Source organism: Artibeus jamaicensis, unplaced genomic scaffold (assembly GCF_021234435.1).
Source record: "Artibeus jamaicensis isolate MK-2021 breed Jamaican fruit bat unplaced genomic scaffold, CSHL_Jam_final scaffold_3222, whole genome shotgun sequence".
Lineage (NCBI taxonomy): Eukaryota > Metazoa > Chordata > Mammalia > Chiroptera > Phyllostomidae > Artibeus > Artibeus jamaicensis.
This window is the reverse complement of record NW_026522038.1, coordinates 4,665,513-4,682,741: the sequence shown is the minus strand read 5'-3', so window position 1 is coordinate 4,682,741 and position 17,229 is coordinate 4,665,513. Positions and strand designations below refer to the sequence as shown.

The following is a 17,229-nucleotide window of genomic DNA, read 5'->3' as shown; positions in this document are numbered from 1 at the left end:
CTCTCTTTCAATACTATCCACCACTTTTATTCCTATGTAATGACCAAAGTTATTTCCGGATATGGTTAAAAGTAATGCCTCCAAAAACTACATCCAAGCTGGTTACTCTGTTCACCTGGTGGAGGTGGCCGGGAGCCATACGGGGAGTAAAGAGTCAAAGACTACTACACTCGGAGGCTAGTGGGAAGGAATTCAAGGACCTACGCATGAGAACAGAACTATAAAATTTATTTAAGGAGTTATTAGCATTTAAAAAAGGGGGAAAGAGAAAAATTATTTGCTATAGAAGACTTATAGAAAGAGGAAAAAGATAAAGGGCACGATAACAAAAATAAAATAATAAATTTTCTTAGGCTTTCCAGAAACAGCATTCATAGTTATATAATAATTAACTCTATTAAGGCTGAGAAATAACAGAAAAATGTGTCTTTGTCCTGTAAAAAAAAATACCTTGTAACTATGTATAATATATGTTCATGTTTGAAAGCAGTTAAGGTCACTTTCCAAATAAACATTGAATAAGCACAGAGTGAGTCACCTGGGTAGCTGCCTCCTTCCAGGGCGTCGTAACTGTTGGGCAGTGGAGAAGCACTGCTTGTAGTGGAAGAGCTGTCAACACCTAGAAGCAAAACCAGATGCCGTTAAGCTTCCAATGACAATGTCTCTTAGAGCAGCCTCTGGCACTTTTAAAGAAGCAGCTTTGCTGACTCTAGTGAAAATGTAAGATGACTCATGTTTAAAGACATTTTAAAACAGACATAAATTTCTGCTATAAGGATATGAAATGAGTAGGTAGAATAAAGAGCTGATGAGTGGGATAAAATTGGATCAGACACATGTGATAACATCATAGGGAACAGATATCAAACTACTCAAACAAATAAAAACAATAAATTGATAGACATGTTCATACAGTTACATCTCAAAAACTTCATCTACTAAACTGCAAACTATTAAATATACTTTATCAGCATTGGGCTATTTTGAGATAATTACATTTTAATGACTTTTCTAATAGCGCAGCTGTATAAAACCCTCATAAAAGAGAAGTCCGTGACTTGGGTTACAACCTAGCCTGTTACTAAACTTTTCTATCCTTTAGTTTATTCATCTGCAGAATGGAGATTACGCAGTGCCTGCCATATTTATTTATTTATTTATTTATTTATTTATTTATTTATTTTTAAAATTAATTAATTTATTTTTAGAGGGGAAGGGAAGGAGAGAGGGAGAGAAACATCAATGTATGGTTGCCCTTTGCGCATCCTCTGCTGGGAACTGGCCTGCAGAGAACCGGCCTGCAACCCAGGCATGTGCCCTGACTGGGAATCGAACCGTGATTGTCTGGTTCGCAGGCCCGAGCTCAATCCACTGAGCTACACCAGCCAGGGCCCCTGCCATATTTAATATGGTAATACATATGAAAGGCACTCTACTCAGTATACCAGACTATAAGATTTTTTATTATATGTGTTCAGTCAATCTGCAAGATTAAGACAGATGTTTAGTGGCAATTTATGATGAGATTTAGTTATGGGTCACATGGATAATAGAACATAAAATATATTTCTTTTATTCACTCAACAAAGAAATAATTTATTGAGAGTCTACAGTTATCATAGGTAAATATATAGTAAAGGATAAAACCAAAAGTGAACACGGTTTGTTTCTTGTGTCAGAAATATTGGTCTTTCTCACCGTATGACAAAATTCTATGGTACAGACATGATCCCTAGCTCTTCATTTTTATTTATTTTTTTATTTATTTTAGAGACAGGACAAAGGAGGGAGAAAAAGATGAAGAGAGACATTAATGTGTGAGAGATACATCAATTGGGTGCCTCTCGTATCAACCAGCACCTGGCCCACAACCAGTGCTCAATACACTGAGACACACCAGCCAGGGCTGATTCCTAGCTCTTAACAACAATATTATAAATGGGGTTTAAACTACAGTTTAAGTTCATTTTTAACTGTGATATAAAAAACATAGGTATGCATAATTATCTTATTAAATAATGTGGGACAACCATGTGAATTAAGTAAGTTGAGTCATGGCATAACAGCTAAAGCTTTTTGTGTAGGATGATTTTACTACCAGAAAAGAACAGATTTAGAACAAGACTGCAATTACATTAGATTCTGTCTTTTACTTGCTATATAACTTTGGGTAAGTGACAATCATCAATACTCTCTTCTGTAAAATGAGGACAATTAAAAAAATGCCCTCTGTTCCTTTTTAAATGTTCTTGTGAGGCTTAGATGAGACACTGGATATGAAGTAACCTAGACAAACCATGAGGACTACAAAGTAGTAAGTGGAAGACACAAAGTGTACATATGTCGTCACTCTTAAGGATGGGAAGTAATGGCTCTTCCTTTCTGTTTTTTATATTTGTGAATTTATAACTTAAGAATAAGGCCAAAAGCTGAAAGTAAAAGCATTAAAAAACAACACACCTAAACCCAAATATTCATCTCTGTCAACAGATGAATGGATGAACAACAACACATGGTGTATCTACACAAATGGATGATATTCATCTATAAAAAAGAATGAAGTACAAATACATGCTACAATATGAATAACCCTTGAAACATGCTAAGTGAAACAAGTAAGACACTAAAGGTCACATATTATATGATTTCATTTATATGAAATATCCAGAATAGGGAAACTTAGAAAGTAAACTGGTGGTTTCCAGAAGCTGAGAGGAGGGGAAATGGGAAGTTGCTACTTAATGGTTACAATTTTCTTTTGGGATAATAAAATGTTTAGTTAGTACATTCATAAAGTTAGAGAACTACGCAGAATTGCACAAAAACCAAAATGATACAATCAGATAGGGCTGACTGGTATTTGCACACATTGTGAATGTACTGAATAACACAGAACTGTACATTTTAAAATGGTTAATTTATTATTATGTAAATTTCACCTCAAAACAAAACAATTTGCCAAGAGATTTTAATGGGGAAAGTATACCCTGTTCCACAAATGGTGCTGGAACAATGAGATACCCACATGTACAAGAATAAAGAATAAAGAATAAAGGAAAGGTACCCTTCCTTCCACTTTACACTAAAATTAACTTAAAGTGGATCGCAGACCAAAATGTAAGCACTAAAACTATAAAACTCTTAGAAGGGAGGAGTACTGATCTTTGAAACAATTATACCGAGCAAAATACTGCTTTCTCCGTACCAGCTGGGCCCAGTGGAACAAAGGCTTTGGTACTATCCTCACTCTTAAACCTGGCATAGGCCCAATTCACCTCAGTCACGTCACACTGCAACTAGTGATGTGGTTAATACTCAGAACAAACGGGGGTTTGAATGCAGTGCTTGGGAAGAACTTTCCCTCTTTCTTTTACTGGCTCCCTGTCCCACACTGAAAGAAGAAAAGGAGGAGGAGGAAGACAGGAAGAGCTGAAATCTGAGGAAGTAAGGAGGAGAACAGATCATAAGAATAGTTCAGAATCTTTGAAGTGGGGGGGAAGTATCAGGATGCTTTTAAGCCTTTTAAAAAACACTCAGGCCCTGGCCAGGGAGCCGAGTTGGTTTGATTCGCCAAGGCTGCAGGTTCCGTCCCCAGTCAGGGATCATACAAAAAGCAAGCAATGACTACAGAAGTAAGTGGAACAAAAATATCCCTGACGGGTTTCTCTCTCTCTCTCTACAATCAGTAAACTGAAAACAAAAAAAAAAAAAAAAGAGAGACTTAAGCTGTTTTCTCTTTAAAACACAAGCAACATGGGTCAAAGATGCCCAATGTACTGACTAGTGTTGCTCAACTTTAACTTCACCAGATACTTTGAAATTTTATTTCCTCCTAACTTGCATAAAACATGGAAAAAGTCTAAGTCAAATTCCATCTCCCCCACTTATCATCTGAGAGGTAATGGACAAGACACCTAACACCTCTGAGACACTTCTTATTTGTAACAACAGATTTTAAATCAACACCTACTCCACAGGGCTACTGTATATATTAAACAGATGTTAGCCAGACTCAGGAAATGTTCTTCATTTTCTCTTTTTCCCCCACTACCCCCTCACACAGTGCTACAAATGGGGGAAAAACAAAAAACAAGACAGGAATCTCCTGACTGATAAAGCCAATTGTTATTTCTCAGGCTTCAACCAAACATCCCTTAACACTTATCGCTGCTAACTGAATTACTTTGAATTTGTGAAAATGATTTCACTCTTCCTCTTCGACCTTCCTGCCACCTTAGCCTAAGAATTCATTTTTCTCACCAGACTGATCTAAGAGCCTCTTGTTTCAATATGACCCAATGAAATCTTTTGTAAGAGATCTTTCTAAAATGCAAATTTGGCTGTTATTTTCCCAGTAATGCCTTCAGTGACTCCTCACTACCTTCAAGATAAAATCCAAATACCTTAATATGAGGACAGTTAACATTATTTTCTGTGACTTTAAGTGAAACAATGTATAATGAAATCAATTTGACCACAGGCTAATGGATCTAAACAAGAGTTAAGCTCCTTTGGTATCTCATTAACTTTATAATAAAATTACATCATTCAAGGATCTGCTGTACAAGGTTCTCAAAGATCTCTCCCGCCACCCCACCTGGACTCACACGATTCTTCTGGTCACTGTCCTTTGCAGACCATAGATCCCAAATTCACTAAAGTTCCCCAAATGGGCCATCTTCTCTCAATCTTCTTGCTTTAAGAAGTATCTCTGTCTCTCCCCAGATCCCTCACCTGCCTAATTACAACTTCTCTTTTTAGATTCAGCTCAGATATGCCCTACTGACACCCCCAAGAATCTTCCAAGTCAGCCCTCCCTACATCTGGTTCCAGATTCTCCTGTAGATTTCTTAAAACACTATCATTAACATAGGACTCACTGTAATTTTGTTTTAAATGTCTTTCATAAAGACATAATCCGTATTACTGATTAAATACTATATATCTGTAGCAGGCCAGCAACAATACAGCATTTGCAAATGTTTAGTATTTCAGTTAATTAGATTTACAGCTCGCCTAGACATCCAATCACCATGTGAACACAATTTCTATTTGAAAGTACCTTTTGAATTCTACTCTAAACACTCGTACCAAATCCCCGCCATTTTAGCCCCAATACTCTGCCCGCTTTCACTGTATGAGAACATGGACAGCTATTGACAGCAATCATATACACAGAATGTCTGCAGAGTGGATGTTCATGGAACAGGTACTACCTGCAAACACATTACCATATTTTCTGTTTATGTAGGTGAATACCAAACCTCTCAAACTGATACTTTTCTTGATAGCATGGATATCCTCTTACATCCCTTATAGACTAAGGAACTGGCTTAAATTTATAAAAACTTAAAAATATATTAAATATGCATTGAAGTCAATGCATCTTTCCTTGTTTAAATAATAAAATTGTACATCCATTAAAGGGAAAGATAGGGTTGAACACCTTTAAAAATTCTCTTGGTGGAGAGGGAAGGGGAGATGCTGATCTAAAAGTACACTGTCCCAGTCATGAGATGAGTTAGTCTGGGCCCTGGCCAGGCAGTTCAGCTGGTTAGAGTGTTGTCCTGATGTGCCAAACTAGAGTAAAATTGTACATCCATTAAAGGGAAAGATAGGGTTGAACACCTTTAAAAATTCTCTTGGTGGAGAGGGAAGGGGAGATGCTGATCTAAAAGTACACTGTCCCAGTCATGAGATGAGTTAGTCTGGGCCCTGGCCAGGCAGTTCAGCTGGTTAGAGTGTTGTCCCGATGTGCCAAACTAGAGGGTTTGATCCTTGGTCAGGGAACATATAAGAAAATCACCCAATGAATGCATAAATAAGTGGAACAACAAACTTATGTTTCTTTCTTTCTCAAAAAATATCAATAAAAAAGTTTTAAAAAGTATTAAGAAAAGACGAGTTAGCATGGGAGAATCTAATTTACAGCATGGTGATTATAGTTAATAATACTGTATTACTTACTTAAAAAAATTCTCTTTGGAATTTAGAGCTAAGTAGACCAGTATTGTCTGATTATCTATAGGATTCAGCTTAACTTGTTCTGTATACCAAATGACATTGCCTTTAACATAACTGAGCAAACCATAAACATTATCTCTGACATAGTGCTTGGCACTGAATTAATTACTATTACCTTGTGTGAAAGTCAAACAAAAACTGACTAGCATCTTAAAACTCATGAAAAAAAAATGGTTTTTTCCAACATCACTTACAACATGTAGCATTCCCAGAACCACGGGAGAGAGCTTCCTGTTGTCTGACCTCTTCCCAACCTGAGTATTCCCTGCAGGGCAGGCGACTGGGAGCACTGCACAGCAGGCCAGAGAACACCAGCGGATCTAGGGACTGAGTGCTGGTCACGGCCTGGGGTCTGAATTAGATTTTGTTGTTTTCCCTTTTTTCCTTTCACTTTATTTCACTTCTCAATTTTTCTTTCACTGTTTATTCCTTTCCACTCCCACTTTCAAGTCAGTATTCCTTACCATTAGAAGCAATGACAGTACTTGTCTGCATTACTGTACCTAAAACTAATGAAAGTTCTCTTCTAGCACTAAGTGAAGGAGCAAATACTTGTTCAAAAAGGAGAGAAGAATTAAAAATGGAAACCATTTTCTTTAATTTTAAATTTATTTTCTAACAATTCTGAATTTTTAGACATTTCTAACCAAATATGTCTGCCCCTAGTACAAATCCTATTTTAGCTTCCAAATATGAATTTGATGAGGAAAGTTTAAAAAGGAAGCCTAGTTACAGCACATAATTAAAAAATATAATTAGATGGTTTTAATATAAAATCAGAACTGAAATAAAAGTTTTCTTTAAAAACTGAAAGTTGAAAATAAATATTCCTGGACTTGGCTGCTGGACAGACCTGCTGTCAAGGAAACTCCAGGCCTGAATAAGTGAGAAGCTACAGTAAGTACACGGTGACTCTACCTCTGAAGAGCAGTGCTTCTGATTTCCAAACCTGCTAGTTGATATTTCATTACTGCTCAATACATTTTTCAAAACTGGAGAAAAATTCCACATAACCTAAACACACAAAAATCTCAGGAACACAGAAAATTAATTAACACTGAAATGCTTAAAAATTAGAGCACTCCAAATCTCTACTTTATAGAAATACTAATATGTAACCCATCTGGCATATGTAAAAGCATAATCACTATGTTGTACACCTGAAACTAATATGTCAACTATAACTAAAAAATAAATGTAAAAAACCTATAAAAAGATTAAAAAAGAAATACTTATATGTAATCCCCAGACCAATGCAAGCCAGTTTATTTTATCTCTTTTCATATTAAAAAAATTATTGTAACTGAGTAGGGTTCTAAAAAATAAAACTAAATTTCATTTTAAAGCTAGGTTTTCTTTCCATTTTTCATTCCCCTCACTGAGAACATCCTTTCATTTTTCAAGCAACAGAAATGATTTTCTTTTTAGAAACTATGAATAGAGAACACCAGGGTTCTAGCAAAAATGTCCAAAGTACAGTCTTATTATTTTGCTGCAAAATAAAGAAGGCAGAGGAGGACGACATGTGAATATACTATGTGACCACACCCTGCCACACGTCCTTTAGTCCCTCCCTACTCCAGTGCTGTGTTCTCACTAGGAGACAGAGAAGCCTTTCTTTTCACACCCTTCTGGAGACAGAGAACTCAGTGTGCATCACCACTGTGCTACTTAGTATTGTGCCACCAGACAAATGTTACCTAACTTGTGCAGACCACGATCAACTCATCTATAAAATGGAGCCAATTATCTCTGCCTTGTAAAATTTTAGAAAAGAATAAATTGAGATTAGAATATGATCTTATCTCAGGGCCAATGGTAGTACTGATCATACATTACAATCAAATCTTGGTTTCTGAAATACCCTTCTCTACTAAAGGAACCAGGACTGCTTGGAGAAATGTCTCATTCTCCAGGGATGCAGCAGTGTAAGTACAAGACCAGCTGGGAACACCTTACTGAGCCCTAAGGTATTTAACTAAGTGCTTCAAGATTCATGGGAACATTTAAAAAGACAGTGTCAAGGAGCTGCCACTGGCCAAGTTTAGGGTAAGTAGCTATCAAAATAACTAATGATAGTAATGAATTATAACCCACTGTGTAAAATAAGAATCCACAAGTCAATATAAACTCAAAGAAATCAATAAGGGAGCAGGAAAAGTTCTTCCATAATGAACCCATGACTACTAAATAAAGAATACTAGAATTAGAAAATCATCAATGAATGCTAAAACTAGTGATGGTTCAATAAAGAACAGAATATTTATATAGCATCAAATTACTTATTAATTTCAAGAGTGAAAAGTAGGACAAATTGAAGAACCTAAGCAGATACCATCTTAACAGATCAAAATTAACCTTAACGTGGGAACAAACCGATACCATGTGCCTCCGACAGAATGCACTCACAAGACATTACTTCAGTGAAAATCCTGCCAAAAATACACGATTTGAACCTAATCACAAGGATATATCAGATAAATCTGCACTGAGGGACATTGTACAAAATAACTTCCCTATACTCTTTAAAAATATCAAAGTGAAGAAAAGAGAAAAAAAGGTTGAGGACTATTCCTTTATATCTAAACAAAAATGAACACTAAATTCAATGCATGACCTTGGATTGAATCCTTTGGCCATGAAAACAGATATAAAAGATCTTATTGAGACAACTGTTAAAATCTGACTATGTACTGTGTAGCAGACATTACTGTATCAGTGTTCAATTTCCTGGTAACTGTATTGTATTTATGTTATATAAAATATTATCTCACCCTGTGAAGTAATTTACAGGGGACTTCCCATGGTCAACCGAAGGTCCAAATTTAATGAGTAATAAAAGTCCATTGGCTATTTGCTGATGGGTTCCTTGTCTATTTGTGTACTGAAAATTACCTCAGATTGACCTTTTTGCTTTCCACACAGTACTCACTTGTTGTCAACTATTTCAGGGAAGCCCTGGTTTCATCTTTTGATCAATAGATTGAGACATGCGCTATCCAATCATAACTATGCAAATTATATCCTAATTTGTATTTATACTGACCAATCAGAACTGCATGATTTAAACTAGTCAGAACTACACAATCTGGGAACCTCATTTAATGCATTAAAGTGGGAATCATGGGCAGGCAGATTCTCTATCAGAGGTGACCTCTCCTTTGGAGCACAATTTAGGTTGCTACCTGATCTCTCTCTCCCGGGCTGCAGTTCTTATTGCTCAAATAAATGTGTTTTTTTTTTCCATAAAAACCTACAACAATTAGAAAAATTATCTTTACAATTAGGAAATACATACTGAAGATTTTAGGGGCAAAGCTTCATGATATCCCCAACTTACTTTCAAGTGATGTAGAAAAAACTACATGGATATTATAAAATAAATGGGTCAAAAAATATCTATCTAGGGAAAATGTATATGGGAGTTTCTTTTGCTCATTTTCCCAACTTTTCTATAAGATTGAAATTATATAAGATAAAAATTACATAAAATTCAGAGAGATGGGCAGTTATGTATTTAGAGTAGGAAAAATTACCCCTCATCTGGAACTCTCAATGCATAAGAAATCGAAATTTAGTTAATGAAATGCATACAGCATAAATCCTTCCATTCAATAATAAAGGTAACAGAAAGAGAATCACGGTCATACATACAATAACTTGAAAAGGTCATCACTTATTGGTTCAGTCTTACACTATTAAAATTAATGGAGAGACTGAACTGCTTAACATTCAGCACTGTTCTATTAAGAGCAGAAAGAAAATTAAACAGGCTGCAACACATAATAATATATATAATTTCCTCAAGTAACAAGATGTAATGTGAACTATTACACAAAGCAGGAAAATAACTACAACTATGGGGCTTTCTAAATATATAATATGTGCCAAAAGGACCTCAAAAAAACATCGTCCTATTTTTCTATCAATGTTATAAAATTCAAATGGTTCATTTTGATTAGACTACATTAGCATGCAAAGCAGAAAATAAAATGCTACTCCTAAAAGGGTGTTAGAGCAATCAACATTCAAAAGCTTCAGTCAATACTTATTCTTTCACATGGTATAAGGAGAAATGCATTTCTAAAAGAAGAAAGAACTCTACCACCCTGAAAGATGTATTGTTATTTAACAAAAATGGCAAAATGTCTAAAGGAGGAGAAACAAAACAAATAAGCAAAACACCTCATTTCAAGTGATCCCCACCTTCTATAACCTAAACCACGCATGTTCATTGAGCTAAATCTGCAAAAATACTTTTTTAAGAGGCTAATAAGACTGTGGACATAAAAAAAAAAAAAAGAAAAAGAAAAAGAAAACCTTGAGTAGGAAAAGATTAAGAACTGGTGTAAAGCTAAAGCAGACCTGCTTCCTCATCCTCCTCCTCCTCTTCCTCATCATCGGAAGTTGATGACAAGGGAGTTGGTGCGGAGCTAGCTTGATTATTAACATATTCACCATACTGCATGCCTGTAAAGTGGAAAGCACAAACACAAGAGTCAAACCAACAGGAAAGATGAGAAATAAAATTTGACATTGCATTAAAAGTGAGAAAGAACTCTGACATTCCAAAGAGCACCCCAGCATGCATATTAATATTAGCAAATTTATTATCAAAACTGAAATGGTTAGAAAATCTCTGAAAGCAGTTTAGTAAAAGCAGCTTTAATATGAACTGTCTGACTTAAGTGTGAAAAAAGTACCATGTAATTACACTGATACAGGAAACTGCAATGATAATGTCTGAGAATCCTTCTGAGCTCTATAAATGTTTACCTTCTTTAACCTTAGGGCCATTGTGGTACACTTCCTTTGGGACTGTGCATTCTTGGTGAGCAGTGATCATTATACTGATATGAATATATACAGCATACAACACAGGTAGATAGGTATTTGATACCTTCCTTCTGCTAATGCCACCTTGATGGTAACTCAGTTCTCATAACGGAAAAAGAATGACAGTTAAAGAACTGTATTCAGCATAGTTCTCTGTTCACAGCAGATGTTCAAAAAAAGGGAGGGAGGTTATTAATGGTGACCCTGCAAGTGTGGCAATTACAGAAAAGTGTATTTTCTGGAATGGCCAATCATCCAACTTCAGTCTACTGCCTGCTTGTGAGTCTGAAGTAGGTGAAGACGTGGTCCTCCGTGAGATTCTGTAGAAAAGGCACAGCAGCTGGTAACTGTTTAATACTTCCCTTTATAAAGCTGATTGGGAATTTGTATTATTTCATTAATGTGGTAAAATCAATACTTAATAAATAAATTGACATCCACAGAAATTTTAAGGGGGAAAATAATCTTAATAAAAACACTTTATAAATAAGAATAAACCACCTGTAAGGAAAATCTTATAGATCAACTTTAAAAAAGAAAAACCCAGGAACATACAGTGAATTTTCAAACACATTTCACAATATTGGAAGCAAAATGAAGCCCAACCTCACCAAAATCACACGTACCCTTGATGCACTCTTCACTGTTTTTTTTTTAAGGTGATCTTTTAAATTAATATGGATAAGCGTAACTATGTCTATAGTAAGAAAAAAACTATTAAAAAGTAAAATTTGAGCTTAAAGGGAAAGAAAGTTTAAACTGTGTGAAGCTGCAATCTCCACATTCTGACTGACTAAAAAAGTCATGAAAAAATCTGCTGGCTTCACTGAAACACCATCTAAATACAGATAAGGTGGCAGTTATTACAAATTCATTTGAGAAAATAAAAATCAATTTACATAATTCCAAAAAATACAAGAAATAAACTTGATACCTTGAAAAACCAAATTCTGAGGGCCATGTTCCTCTAATGAAAGCCTAGTTAAAATGAAAATTTAACTAATATTAGACCTGAGGTTAAATATACTAAGAAGGTTACAATTAAACATAAGTGTATAGTAAAAAGATTTTTATAGAAAAGAAATATTTCAATTCAAGGACTTCTTTAAAAATGAAATTCTTTCTAAAAATGCAATTAGCATTGTATTTTAAAAAGTACACATACAGAATGGGGCAAAAGCAGGCTTACAGTTGTTCATGTGGAAAATAATTCAATAACAATAAATAATAACTTCAGGTCAAGATGGCAATGCAGTGTTCACATCCTCCCGCAACCACATCAAAATTACAGCTGAACTACACAACTGACATCATTCAGAACCGCTGACATCTGGTTGAATGAAGTCCTACAACTAGAGAATTAAAGAAACCAAATGAAGACTGGTAAGAGGGGTGGAGAAATGGAATAGCCTGGTTCCACACCTATGAGTGTTGCATAAATATTGAGAGAACTATCTCAGCTGCGGAGGTCCCCACACCAGGAGGAGCTAGAGGTCCCAGCCCCACACCAGGCCCCCAAGCCCAGAGTTCCAGTTCCAGGAAGGGAAGTCCCCATAACTTCTGACTGTGAAAAACCAGCAGCGATTAAGGCTGAGTGAGATGGAGTACTTCTGGGGTTCTTGGCAGTTCCTCTTGAAGGGCCCAGGCATAGAGTTCATTGGACTCACGCCTTCTGAGCTCCAGTGCTGGGGCAGCTGCTTGAAGGCACCAAGGGCATACAGGGAAGAACTGAATTATAGGGCATCAGTGAGAGGTGGGATGATGCACAGCTTTCTCCCAGACAAAAAACACTGGCAGAAGCCACTGTATGAGCCCTCCCCCCACAGAGATGGCAGGTGGGTGCGATATCTGATCAACCTGGCTATCGCTGTTTGCCCTGAGCTGCTGATTCTTCCCTACCAACCTTGCAGGCCCACACAAGCTGTTTGCAGTGGCTTTTCCATACAAATGGCCTATCTTCACACATTGCCCAGACGTTGCCCAAATCTCTCAAACAAATAGCATCTGGCCTCTGCGTAACCTATACCTCTTGCTAAGTGGTCTCAGGCCCAACACTTGTGGCAGCCAGTCTTGGTTAGCAGCGTGGCCCCAGGGTTAATCCCTCCCAGTGATGCCAACAGCAGTCAAGGCTCAACTACAACAGGACAGTGCACACAGCACACAGAGGGATGCACCTGGAGCACCCAACTCAGGTGACTGGGGAGGCTGCACCACTGGGCCCTACAGGACACATACTACACACAGGCTTTCTACCAAGTGAGGGAAACATAGCAGCTCTAATCAAATACACAGAGAGAAACACAGGGAATTAGGCAAAATGTGAAGACAAAGAAACAGGTCTCAAATGAAAGAACAGGAGAAATCTCCAGAAAACAAAACAAACTAAATAAAACGGAGGCATGCAAATTACTGGATACAGAGTTCAAAACAATAGTTATAATAATGCTCAAGGAACTAAGTGAGAACTTCGAAAGCATGAAAAAGACATAGAAACCATAAAAAAGAACCAATAAGATATGAAGGATAAACTAGCTGAAATTAAGAATAATTTACAGGGAATCAACAGTAGAGTAGATGAAACTAAGAATTAAATTAGCAATTTGAACTATATGGAAGCAAAAAAAAAAAAAAAAAACCCAAGCAGAACAGCAAGAAGAAAAAAGAAAAAGAAAAAAAAAACCCAAACCCAACAGTGTAATGAGCCCCTGGAACAACTTCTAGAGTACCAACATTCGCATCATAGGGGTATCAGAAAGAGAAGAGACAGAGCAAGAAACTGAAAACCTATTTGAAAAAATAATGACAGAAAATGTCTCTAACCTGGGAATGGACACTTCTTCACTGGGAAGTGAAGAAAACAGACATACAAGTCCAGGAACCACAGAGTCCCAAACAAGATGAATCCAAAGAAGCCCACACCAAATATATCACAATTAAAATGCAAAAAGTTAAAGACAAAGAGAGAATCTTAAAAGCAGCAAGAGAAAAGCAGTTAGTTACCTACAAGAGAGCTCCCCACCCACGTAAGACTGTCAGCTGATTTCCAAATAAGAAAAACCAAAAAACAACTGCAGGCTAGAAGGGACTGGCAAGAAATATTCAGAGTGATGAAATGCAAGGACCTACACTCAAAATTACTCTACCCAGCAAAGGGTATCATTTAGAATCGAAGGACAGATAAAGAGCTTCCCAGACAAGAAAAAGCTAATAGAGTTCATCACCACCAAACTAGTATTACACAAAATGTTAAAGGGTCTTCTTTAAGAAGAAGGAAAAGATTAAAAAAACATAAACAATAAAATGAAAATAAGTACATATTTGTCAACAATTGAATCTAGAAAACAAAATTAATGAAAAAGCAGAACAAAAAGATTCACAGATCCAGAGAACATTTTGATGGTTGCCAGATGGTAGGGAATTTGGGGGGGACGGGCAAAAAAGGTGAAGGGAACAGAAGTACAAATTGGTTGTTACAGAATAGTTAGTCATGAGGGTGTGAAGCACAGCACAGAGAATATAGGAAATAATATTATAATAACAAGAGAATATAGTCAATAATATTATAATAACTATGTGTGGTGTTAGATTGATACAAGATTTACTGGGATAATCACGTTGTATGTTAAATAATGTCTAATCCCTAGGGTGTACACCTGAAACTAATAATAATATTGTATGTCAACTGAAATTGGAAAATAAAAGATGATAAAAATAAATAATACAAAAATAAACTCTATTTTCACGTGGTCACAACTGTAAACCTACTTTTGCCCCACTCTGTATGTGTATGTATATTTATGAGCTAAGAGAAGCCAATAATGAGGGAAAAATCAGAAGAGAGTTCATTCTTTTCATGACTGAATGAATATGTAGGTTGTTGACTCTATAATCAAAGGAACACCATATGTATTATAAGATAAATATTTTCCTTTCTTTCTCCATATTTAATGAATAAAAATGGATTTATTTCACTTATTGGAAAAAATATCTAATGCTTAGAAGCATATGAGATGACTGTACAATGATAAAAAGATTTACAGAACTACTCAATGCACTGGAAGAAATTTATGAATAAGAGAACATAAAGTAATTACTATTTATTATAATATCATTTCAGACTATATTATACCTGTCAATGTACTATATTACCAGAATGTCACCCAAAATACTAAAAAATTTTCCTGAAGAGATGCAATTTTTTTAAAAGAAGTGCTAGATATGAAAGTATCGAGATTTAAGCCCTTCCTCAAATGTGACAATATGCTCAGATTTTAGCCTTCCTTTGCTTGTTTAAATGAACTTGGATATGACATTTTAGTGAATTCAAAGAAGAATATAGTAAGAGCTCCAGAATAACGATCAATCCACATTGAAGAGCCCTGTTCTAGATTGGGTCCAGTACATACAAACTGCAACAAATGCGGAATTACAGGTCAGAAAGGAGCTTTCAGCCAAGTCACTGCTCTGTTATACATGAATGGTTACGAGAGTTTCCCAAGTGCCTTTACTGTGATCCTCTTCCACAACCAGACCTATGTACAACAAACACAGACTGCATTTGTAAGAACATGTCCTGCCTTCCAGAGCTCAACCCAAAGCCCACTGCAAAAATGTACATGGAGTACCTTCCATCCCAATCATGACCAACACCACCAAATGGGGGGGGGGATGCTATATCCTAACTTATTCTGTCTTAATCTGAACTTCCAAGGTATAACTATATTAAATGAAGAGGCAAGAAACCATAAGAGATAGAATGTGAGGAGTTCTGCAACTAACATTATTAGGAGTTCTGCAACTAACAGGGCTCCAATAATTTTCAAAGGGTATTTGGTTTAAAGTACCCATCATTAAAGTACCTTCAGGCAAAACTCTCCAAGAGACCATATCCTTGGGGCTACTTAATAAAAGGTTTCTTCACTGCTCCCTAAATATAGCTACGGTGGAAATAAATAAAACTAGTCTTCAGAGAACAAATCCTTTGTGGGGGCTAGCTTTTTAAAATTCAAGCATTCACATTTATGAGCAACTGTTATCTTGCCTACATGGTCTTCAAACTAGATACTCAGACTAGAAAAATTTCCAAGGGTTCTCAAAAAAGAATGGTTTTAAGGGAATCAATTTCCATAGTACTCTCTTTCCTAAAACTTACCTACTTAGGAAAGTGCTGGTGTTAACAGTGTTTCTCTCACTCCACAAAAGAAACAAGTATTCTTAACTTAATCTATATCTTACATAACACACTGCCCTGAGGTACAAAAATCTCAGGCTAAAGGGAAAACATCCTCCTTCCTTAAATAATTAATCAAGGCATCATAAATCTATTGACTTTCTTTCACCCTGCCATACGCATTACAATTAAAGATGAAACATGTTAGAAATAGGGTTGGTTCTCACTGTAATATTAATTCAGAAATATTGAGAAGTAGGGTGATACATTTACTTAATAATTCTGTATGTATGTGGTCTCCAGTCACTACTGTCAAACAACTCACTGCTTTCGAAGGAGTCCTGTTGAGAATAAAGCAAAAACACTGAGAAATACTGACTGACAAGCAGCATGACGCTGTGGAAAAGATGAGGACTGTGGGTTCAATTCTAGGTGTACCCCTTATTGGTTGTGTGTCCCTGAGCAAGTTATTAACCTTTCTGTTCTTCATCACATCATCTGTGAGTGAGGTAATGATATGGGAAACTTTGAAAAACCTCTGTTTAACCTTTATTTGCCCAGGCCCCAGGCGCCCTAGAGAGAATGATGGGGCCGTCTGGGAGGGCGGGTGGCCGGATAGTGAGGACTGGAAATGAAGGGAGAGGTCCTAGGAGACTCTGACTCACCTAGCACCCCTGCTGGGAATGCTGATAGCCGGATAGTCAGTAGGGTTGGGACTAGCACCCCCGCAGATAGAACCAATTTTTACATTTAGCCTTTGAACTCTGCTTCTGCCCCGTAGATAGAACTAATTACCGCATTCTGCTTCTGTATCCTGCTTTGCCACGTAGATAGGGAGACCCCTAATCTATATAAACCCCAAGAATCCTTTGTTCGGGGCTCAGAATTTGGAAATGACTCCTCTGGGCCCGTGCATGTTAAACAATAAACCTCGTACTCCAGAATCCCTCGGTGTCTGGTTGCTTCGTTTTCCTATAACAGTAATAACTGCTTCAAATAGTGTTTTGAGGACTAAATGAATTAATATCCATAGTACAAAGCTTAGAATGGTGCCTGAAATATACTAAATAATATACAAATATTAACTATTACCTAAAAACATGTTTTGTGTATACTTAATTTAAAATAATTATTTTAATCTATTGTTAATACTTATTCCTCAGGCAAGTCATCAGTTAGAAAAAAAACTTTACCAACCT

At 36.4% G+C, this 17,229-nt stretch overlaps 1 protein-coding gene across 4 annotated transcripts in view; it reads right to left on the bottom strand.

The window, feature by feature from the left end:
- SEC24B (SEC24 homolog B, COPII coat complex component) overlaps positions 1 to 17,229 on the bottom strand; it is a 100,096-nt gene that overhangs the window by 35,746 nt on the left and 47,121 nt on the right. For 2 of the 4 annotated variants that reach the window (XM_037156036.2, XM_053657024.1), the window contains exons 4-5: positions 10,390 to 10,494; positions 539 to 619 (exon numbers count right to left, since the gene is read on the bottom strand). In XM_037156036.2, the coding sequence (XP_037011931.2) occupies positions 539 to 619; positions 10,390 to 10,494 (186 nt within the window). The remainder of the gene's footprint in view (positions 1 to 538; positions 620 to 10,389; positions 10,495 to 17,229) is intronic. The other 2 variants (XM_053657025.1, XM_053657026.1) reach the window with 1 other exon arrangement.